Here is a 9964-nt window from a genome sequence, read left to right as displayed (position 1 = left end):
TCGAGAAAACCAGGTCCAGAGTGTGTCCACGTTCATGGGTCGGGCCTGTAATAAGTTATTAGTTATTAACTTATTGGTTTACAATTCCTAATGTCTATGAAAATAAAAGGGAATAAGGTCATATCAAAGCCACAGTTAACATTTTAAGGTAGCTCTAATTAACTTTATTAAAAATTGGCATGCACACATGCACACACAAACATACTCACCTCTGTGGGAAAGAAGTATAAACTGTTAAATGACAGGTTAAGGTACACCAAAAATTCAGCCAGAGGTGAAAGGTCTGGAAGTTGATTCAGAAAATATGCCTAAAGGGAAATCAGCACGGTTATATTAGAAATTAATATAATTGCTCATTTCCTGGAAATATGGAGCCATATTTCCAATAAATGAACTGCTATAAGAAAGAGGTTTTCTGGACACGAATATCTGTGGCTTCAGGACATGAATATCTGTGTAAATCTGTTCCATAAATACGTTGAAGTGTTTTGGGGATAATTGCTGGATGCACTGTCCCAGCAAATACGAGCAATGGCTTTATTTGCCAAAATAGTCAATGACTTTGTCCTCTTTCTCTTACCTTTTGGAGACAAGATGTGTCTCACCTTATACATTTTTTGCCAATTGTACTTAAGGCCCAAAGTAGACATGGGGCAAGTCTGTGGGTAACATGACACATGGTTTTGTTTACTGATTAACAGCCCCAGGAGAGGGCTTTTGAAAATGGAAAAGTGTGCTCCAAGAAAGGGCATTTAACGCATTCCCCCACCTCTAAATAACCCCCCAAGTTGTAATAGTAGTTGCAGGGGAAGGAGAAGAGAAATTTATATCAGAAAAAGGCCATGAAAGATAAGCAACTCTCCTGCAGCATAATTTCTCCAACCTTCAAAGAAATTCTATGGAACAGTCAGCAATAAATAACAAAATCTCATGGCATCTTTAATCCCCCCTTCCTATCTATGGGCAATCCTCAGAGAGTAAGATGTGAGAAATGAAAAATTACTGTTACTAAGTGGTAAGGTGAAAACCAAAGAAAGGGTGAAATACAGGGCTAGGGTAGGATCATTGAAGTTCCTTAAGGCCAAAAGGCCTGAGGATAGAACCATGTAAATAGTTGTACTAAAAGTAATAGTGTTTCTTACATCAAAGTCCTGAAAAATACCAGAGAGGGTAAAATTGGAGGGCAGTGGTAAAACTGTCACCTTTTGTGGAAGGAAGTAGGAAATTGTTTGCCTTTTCCAACTGGCTGTAATGAGCCTGGAGGAAGGCCTGTTCTTCCTATCTCATCCTCCCACAAGATTTAGGAAACAAGTTGGCATCAAGTGAGAGGCTACAAGGCCAAGCTGACCTGTTGAACTTTTAGAAGGTAGTGCGCATGCTTAATAGGTGCATGAATAGTAACTGACACACCTCTCATAGGTAATGGGCTCATTAGCATGAACATGGGATGTATGAGCGGGAGGGGGAACATATCGAGGGATAGTATGATGTAGGCGAACGGAGAAGATTGTGACTTCTTAGTAACCCAGCCAATGGGAGAAAAGCGGTAGGGTCTGCGAGCCGGGAAAAGGGAATAAAAAGCAATGCCTTGTGTGTAAACGGCACGCTGCCTGTGTGGTGGGCGCCCGCTCTTGCAAGAACGTATTAAACTATTACTGCTTGGTACTTTGCCTTGTATCCTCACCACTGGGATTTCATTTCCTACAAAGACATCACATGTTTCTTCTAGTACAAACAGTTTTCCAATATCCATTCGCTCCAAATGCCCTTTCACAGTTCCTTGACAAAAAATTGTGGGGGAGGGGGATTCTAAGCAACCAGAGCAAAGCATGTGCATTAAACCATGAGCCCAATTTACATAGTGTTCTGATAACAGGGTCTCATTCTTGCACACATGTGCACACCCCCATACATCAAGTTTCCCCAACCTAGCACCTGCCTAATCCTAATGCATTGGACTACAACTCCCATCACTCCCAGCCACCATGGAAAGCTACTTTGTGCACTTGGGATCTTGTGTGAAAGAGATTTCTGTTCCGCCATTCACTGAAAGGAACACAGAAATGCAGCCCTGCAGATCTGTTTTATTTCTAGGTAAGCCCATTTGAGAGCAACGGTGGTATACTGGAAGGTGCTGGTTGTTGATGGGGAAACATGATCTTCATATTTCCACCCTACTACACTGCTCCTGGGAGGTGACTTTAGGCAAGTCTTGCAATCTAATTTATCTTGGAGGGGTATTGTAAGGATAAAATGGAAAAGGGGATAAGAGAATGAATGGCCCATTGGTTTACTAGTGTGAGAGTAGAGGGTCAAGGACAACACACTTGTGCTTTTAGGGAAAGTACCTTAAGGCTAAGCCCAGTTCTTTTACATGCCAGGCAAAAGAGAGCTGCCCTTTCAGCCTTTGTCTTCAAATCACTTTCCATTTCCTCTTCACTTAATTGAGGCTTGTAGCCAATGCCAGAGACAAGAGTTGCAGAAAAACCCATTTCCATTTCTGGTTCTGCAACAAACATAACACGGTGGGCAAGTGAGGAAGGGTTGTAGTTTTTCTTCAAAGTACCAACATTTACAACAGAAGTTAAAGAGAAAAAAAACTTGCCATGTAACACCCATGGGGAACAAGACAGCAAAGGGTAACAGGTGCTCCCTCAAAGTATTACCCATAACCTCATTTGCTCCCCAGCTTTTAGTCACAGAACATTAAGCGCATACATAGTGTGGATTACATACTTGCTTTCCTAATTATAATCTTTGCTAATCCTTTATTGCCAGGCCTGTAATGTTTTCTAGAGTTGTCCTTGCTAACAGGTTAATAATTGTCTCTATTCCACACAGAGATTAGCAAGGTCTGCATCAGTCTCAGTGATGCTACATTAGCCAACAATGCCCACAAGCCTCTTTTCTGTTATCTACAGGTGAGCATGTCTTGCTAAGCTGCTACTTAGCTCAGCATATACTAAGCACCAGCCTTTCCCTATTGGTCTGTTGCTTCTATCAGCAACATATACCAAAGGGCTGCCTGAATAAAAATGCCTTTGCCTGGCAAAGGAAGGACAGCACAGAAAACATTACCCTTGCTTCCCTCTGTGGGAAGTTGCAGAGCCTAGGAGCAGCCCCTGAGAAGGCTCTCTCTTATGTCCCCACCAAAAAGCCCTCTGAGGGTGGTGGGCAAGGGCAAAGGGCCTCTCCAGAAGATCTTAAACCTGGGCAGCTTAGTCCAGGGGTCCTCAAACTTTTTGAATAGGAGGCCAGTTGAAAGGCTGTGGTGAGGTGGAGGTGCCTGGGGGTGCAGGCGCGTGCGAGGTGGCATCAGGCGCGTGCTCGCTCGCTTGGAAAGCAAGCCACCACCCACCGCTCGCGCATACAGGAGGCAGGCGGCAGCTTACTGGCTTGGAGATCATCTCCGAGTGAGCAAGCCACCGCCTCCCTGCCTGCGCAGCAAGCGCGGGCGGAGAACTGCGGCATGGGCCGGATGGATGGCCATGGTGGGCCAGATCCGTCCCTTGGGCCGTAGTTTGGGGACCTATGCTTTAGTCCTTTTCATCTGGACCTGTAGAAGTTTCACAGCAGTTTTCAAAGTCAGCCTCACATAGTGTGCATTACAGTAGTCCAAATGGGATGTGGCTAAGGCATCCATGATGGTGGTCACATCAACAATCTCCAGGAACTCGAACCACAGCTTGTTGCCAACACAGCTGGGCTGTGGCTGAAGCCTGGGCATTCAGGTTTCAGGACTGAATCCAGTAGAGTACCATTCTATGCCAGCAGTGCTCTTCTGCATGAGACACTCAGGATTCTCACTTTATGGAAGAGCTCTACACACACACTCGTACATCAGTGTGAATCTAAGTCCCTTTCTCATGTTCACTGAATGTGTGGCTGCATGGTTTGCAGACCCTTCAGACTTACTTTACATGCATGGGGTGGGGTGGGGGGGGTGCATGTTATCTGTACTCCCCTTGCATTTCCAACATCCGCAAAATATTCTGTATTTGTGGAGGATTTGTGATTGAGGGTTTGCTTCACTATATCCTGGTGTGCATGTTTCCTCCAAGGCAAAGAGTTCTATCACACATTATGTAGGAATGTGATGATGCACTGTGTATATTTAAAATGTAGTTTATTTGTATGGAGGCAAAACATGTGTAACCTAAAACGCTGTGGGGGGTGAGTTTCCAGTAGCTGCTGCTACATTTAGTAAAGTGTTTGTGAATCCAGCACTAGTGATTGGTATGGTGTTTAACATGGGATTAGGACAGTTTGCAGAAAGTTTGCATGTCATTGTTTTTTGCTTTATTTATTTATTTAAAGTATTTATATGCCATCCTGTCGCGAAAGTCTCAGGACGGCTCACATAGCCATGTATGTGTATGTGTACAATGTTATGGCTTTTAAAGTAATAACAATAACATATATGCACACACAAACACACACATATATGTACATACTACATATAATTTTTTTACCTGCATACGTCACTCTTTTCTTTTTTTTCTTTTTACTATCCTCAGGCAGGATGCCCTCTTCTAGCATCTTTTCTGAAAAATCAAATAAGGGTAGATTTTTCATGTGAGAGATCAGTATTTTTAGATTCTCCTTGCAAAATAGCCATGCTCTTTGGAATCTGTCTTCATTTTGGCTCCATTTCAGCTTTTAGAAGTAGCTACTGTACTTTGACCTGGTTCATGCATCACTGCAGGCCAATGTGGCTTAAATAGCTCCTAGTGTGTTACAGAGTGTGTTGGGCAGATTTTGCATATTCAGGCCTTGTCCAGGGCTTGTCACTGCTCTGCTAGTGCTCACTGCAGTCCACCACCCTGGTGTGCCCCACAGTTCATTGGGCAGTAGCATCACGGATCTTGATGCCTCTGACAGCAGCTCCCAAATGCTGCTTGGTCACTTTGAGGGAAGCTGTCAGTGTTGTGACACCCTTCCTAAATGAGGGTGCTGCTGCTGGGTCCTCTGGGATACCTGTAGGAAGAAGAAGAGGGGAGGAGCTGCTACTCTCAATCTGCCTGATCTACTGTCAGGTACTTCCTGTGGTCTGGAGCTTTTCAATGCACACTGTGTGGCTTATGCTACAGCATGGGTTAAAGTGTCAGCTAGCACAAGCTACTTCCAAGGCTTGTAGCAGGGACCACTAAGAGTTCCTTGAATGGAACAGCAAGATACAAATGTGATAAATAAATCTACCTGAGAGTGGGAACCATCAAGCCTGCAGAAATGTAGAGAAGTATTTTTCACCTCTCTGTTTACTCTTCATTGTATCTCTAATAGTCAAATGTTATACCTGTGTCAAAAGATCTTGTGGCAAATGCAGGAAGAACTGAACACCTCACTATCAAAGTGGAATGAAGGACAATTATATTAGGAAGAAAGCTATGAGCAAAGTTTCTCTGTTTGATGGAGATCACAAACTTAGGAACTTTACAGTGAAAGGCTACTCAAGGGAAATGTCATTGTGCTGAGCTCAGTGAGACTTATTCCTAGTAAAGATGTATAACATGACACTTTAAGAAATCTACTTCTAAGAGATTTCTTACACCTAACATTTTGGCCCCAAACATTAAACTTTAATGCTTTAGGCTGGTTTCCTTCATTAACCAAATATAGATCAGTACAATCTATACTGTAGATTTTGTATTAGAATGGAGTCTGTGTGGAAAAGATTTAAAATGAGGAAATCATCTGTGGAAGTCACAGGAACAATTATCCCACTTTAGTATGACTGGAATATTTTCAAATAGCAAGAAAAATAATTTTCTGGCATGCCCTTGGAATCAAATTCAGTGCACCCATCAAAATTCTCAGCTGGCTTAGAATGTATAGCAGGCTTTTGAGGGTGGCATTAACTGAACACTATTAAAATAAACTGTAGAAGAGTTTACATAAATACAGTGCATAAAACAGGACTCATAATAAAGAAGTGCACAATACCTATCAGCCTCTGTCTCTCAGGTTTTCTTAGTTCAACATCAGACAAATACTCATCCAATGACAGCAGTATGGTACTGACTTCTTTTGGACCTCGTCTCTCTTCAGCAGCCAGCTGGCTAGTGAGTACTTCATAGTTGCAACGGGAAACCATTGGTTTTACAATTGCAGATTTCAGAGAACCATGATGAAGAGAGGCAACCATGGCCAGACCCTGCAGTGTAAAATCTGATTGTAAATGCAACGGGTGCCTTCCCATTACTGGAATTCGCAACCGAATGGGAGTACGACGTTTTTGCATTGGGAAGCTGGGAGGACCACTAGGCTGCAGTGGAATAATGAAGTTTCTTTTAAGAGGGGCTGGAACTTGGATTCCAGAGTCATAGTCTGGAAAACACAAATATATTTGTTGGCTCTTTTCCGATGTTGAAAGTTGGACCTTATCAGCTCCAAGGATTTCTTTGGACTTGTCCTCACTTGCACCTATTTTTTAGGGTGAAAAATGGTAGACACCAATAAATAAATAGATAAATATGAGAGAGAGAGAGAGAGAGAGAGAGAGAGAGAGAGAGAGAGAGAGAGAGCACAGCATTAGGACATTAAAAGTTACAACCAATGTTTGCTTAATTTTTATATTGTAGAAAAAATACAAATACAAAAGAATCAACTTGACCTTGAAGACTGAGTTTGCTTGCTGAAGAAACACATATACAAACAGGAAGCAAGTGAGAGAGAACATGCAATGGATCACAAAAGATATTTGTTTGTCATCTCAGCTCAGGCAGTGCATCAAAAAAAGTAAACTATCATCTGCCCTCCAGATGTTTTGGAACAAAATTCCCATAAGACTCAGTCCACTTGGCCAGCTGCTCGGGATTTGTTGAGGCTTGTACTACAAAACATTTGGATGGGACCAGGTTGCCCATGCCTGGAGTAAAGTTTAAGGCATTTAAAGAACATTAAGTCATGGAAAAAATGTGGAGTGGGGAGAGCAGCCATGAAAAAATGTTGGAATTTTGAAGAAAAGGAAGTGGCACATGATAGCAGATGAGAGAGCGCACAAGGGATGAAAGGAGGTGGCAGGAAATAGGCTTCTCTGTCAGAGAAGCTGTTGAGCTTTGCAGCCCTGCAGCCAAAACCGCTCTGCTCTTGGACAGGACTGTTGAGACAAGGCTGCCAACAATCCAGATGTGCTGCTGAGGATCACCATGGCCCAGAACACCACCCGTTCCAGTGTGTGCATGCAGAATGAGGCTACAGTGCTGTGGAACTGAGATGATGGTGACACAGCACTTATGGGCTGATTGAGAGCTGCATGTATGTCTGCAGTTGCAATCATAAACCTACTTAGAAGGGAATGAGCCCCACTAAATAACATGGGACTTATGTAAGCATGCTTTCTGGTATTCCACATACATCATTACCAGTGTCTCATGATCCAGTCCATGGTCATAGCCTCCACCCCAGTTTACATGCCAGCTTTTGGAGAAACTGAGAACTACAAATGTTGGTTAATTACATGCGCAATCTTGAAACTGTGTCACATCACCTTTGTGGTGTTTCCTCCTTGGTAAAAGTAGTTCAGTTTCCACCTTTGGAGGTAAAGGTCTTCGAAGAAGTTTAAGTTCAAACATGGTCCTTAGTTTTGGATCCTGCTGCAAAACTGGGAAGTGAGGGAAATAAAATGATTTAACTGCAAAAAGACATGGGGGTGGGTGAGAATAGGAATGTTCAGCCTGACTGAACAGCTAGTTCAGTGGTGGCGAACTATGGCACACATGCCACAGTGGGCATGCAGAGCCCTCTCTGTTCGCATGTGAGCCAAGTTGCCCCAGCATCGCCCCAGCAGCCGAGCATCGGATAACAGCGCACATAGGGGCCACGTGCATGCTCGGAAAGGAGTAGCGGCACCAGGTGATGATGTCACGAGCCTCAACTCATTAGCCGTGACTCGTCCGAGCTTTCGCATAGCCGGTCAGTGTGCTGCCAAGGATTGCTTGGACTGGCTGTGAGTTTTAATACATTCATTTTTATTAACACAAGATTTTAGCTTTGAGTTTTCTTTTGAAAAATTGAAATTTAATATCTAAGATTTAGCAAAGAGAATAAAAAGCTGTTTGTATCATTGAAAACTCTGTTATTGTATTTTTCTTTTAAGACAAAAGATGTTAATGTATGAGTTGTTTTTTCTAAACTAAAACCTCAGTATTCAGGTTTTATTGCAGTGTTGGCACTTCGCAATAAATAAGTGGGTTTGGAGTTGCAGTTTGGGCACTCAGTCTCTAAAAGGTTCGCCATCACTGAGCTAGTTAAACAAAGAGGGCATACCAAGATACAATAGTTCAATTTTATAAAATGCCTTGGACTCAAAATGCCACCCCTGCCCATCTCCTTCTTTCTAGGACCCTCCACTATATGTCCCTTTACCCAGCAGTCACTCTCTGCTGAGTTTGTGAAGAGTGTGCCTCCATCCCTCTGTACTGCATAGAAACCTGTGACTGAACAGATGGTTTTGGCAGGATGGCTTTTCTACTTTCACACCTGTGAGGTGCCCCCTTTTGCCCTCCTCCAGCCACACACGGATCTTTAGCTTGGAGCATGAAACATTCCAGTGCCCTGTCCCCATGATAAAGTACATCTTGAGAGAGGTTTGGCTGTTCAGTCAGGAGAGAAATGAAGGTTCCCCACACACCACTCTTTTCAGTTTCAGCTCATCTGGCTGTGTAGTTTTTAAAATCCTGTCCATACCCCACTTTTCTTGCACAGAACACATGTTGGCATACATACAGTGTGGTAGCGGAGCTGGGTGCTTCAGGGTGAAAGTGCTGGGACTTTTTGATTATCAGGGGCCACCATCCCCTCAGACTTTCCCGAAGCTGCTGTCCTCACTGGAGCTGTGGGAAAATGGGTTTATGGTTGTGAGTTACACTGGTATATAAATTTTGGGAAATTATCAACCTCTAAGATAAAATGTGCTAATTTTTACATATTTTGATTAGATGAGTTAGAAAACAGGTGATAAAGATGCTGGTTGGCTAAAGTTTTCAAGATAATTCACAATAAAGATTTGTACACATTTGCCTACAAGGGAGGGAGGTGTCCGATGATCATGATGCCTCATAACTTTTCAACTAAGTATGGTACAACAATGAAAATGGTACCACATGGAAGCGTATACATTTATCTTCACTTTGAGACTAAAAATTAACTATAATTTATTGTTCTTTTATCGCAAGGTACATTTGTCTTGGTCAGATCTATCCCTCATACAGTTACATCTGGTGTCTTGTGAAAGTGTCATTGCCTAACATTTCCAAGGAACAGTTGTGTGATATTTTCCCTCAGAAAACAAGATGCCTCAAAACTATGTAAACAATGCAGATAACTTCTGCTACGTTTGTGCCGAGGTTACATTTGCATCTCAAAAATGCTGTATGACGGCAGTGGTAAAAAGAGGCATACCACCTGTATTTTGGATGCAAAATAGGGGATCAGGACAAGAGTTGGGCCCCTCATTATTGTTGTATTACATGTGCAACTTATCTGCATCATTGGCTAAACAAGAAGAAAAAGCCCATGCCTTTTGCAGTCCCGATGGTGTGGAGGGAACCCACCAATCATAGTAGCGACTGCTATTTTTGCATGGTTCCCCCAATTGCAAAAGGGATCTCAAGAAAGAAGTGGACCATGGAATATTCAAAAATTCTATCTGCACTGTGTCCTGTACCCCAATTGGCAAGTGAGGACTTGCCAATTCCAGATCCACCAGAATCCTACTTTCTAGACTCAGATGATGATAAAGACGATAAGCAGGTTGCAACTGGTCTGGGGCAATCAATGTCACGTTACATGAAAAACCAGTAGATGAATGGAAAGTTATGTTATTGGTATCAGTGAAAAGATAAATGTATAATGATTGGTGTGGCACCGTTCTCATTGCTGTATCACATTTTGCAGAAAAGTTATGGACCATATTCACACATCCCCCTCATAATTTTGAATTACTTTGATGCAATTTTGACCT

General features: G+C 42.7%; 1 protein-coding gene across 1 annotated transcript in view; it reads right to left on the bottom strand.

The window, feature by feature from the left end:
- The window catches only part of LRRC63 (leucine rich repeat containing 63), a 17252-nt gene extending 9678 nt beyond the window's left edge, over positions 1-7574 (bottom strand). The window contains exons 1-6 of the mRNA XM_044444200.1: positions 7477-7574; positions 5944-6416; positions 4861-4977; positions 4473-4544; positions 2349-2506; positions 210-308 (exon numbers count right to left, since the gene is read on the bottom strand). Of these exons, the coding sequence (XP_044300135.1) occupies positions 210-308; positions 2349-2506; positions 4473-4544; positions 4861-4977; positions 5944-6416; positions 7477-7574 (1017 nt within the window). The remainder of the gene's footprint in view (positions 1-209; positions 309-2348; positions 2507-4472; positions 4545-4860; positions 4978-5943; positions 6417-7476) is intronic.
- Positions 7575-9964: the final 2390 nt, after the last annotated feature.

The sequence above is a fragment of the Varanus komodoensis genome, unplaced genomic scaffold (genome assembly GCF_004798865.1).
Source record: "Varanus komodoensis strain SLA01 unplaced genomic scaffold, ASM479886v1 scaffold44_3, whole genome shotgun sequence".
Lineage (NCBI taxonomy): Eukaryota > Metazoa > Chordata > Lepidosauria > Squamata > Varanidae > Varanus > Varanus komodoensis.
This window is presented reverse-complemented; position numbering and strand designations above follow the sequence as displayed.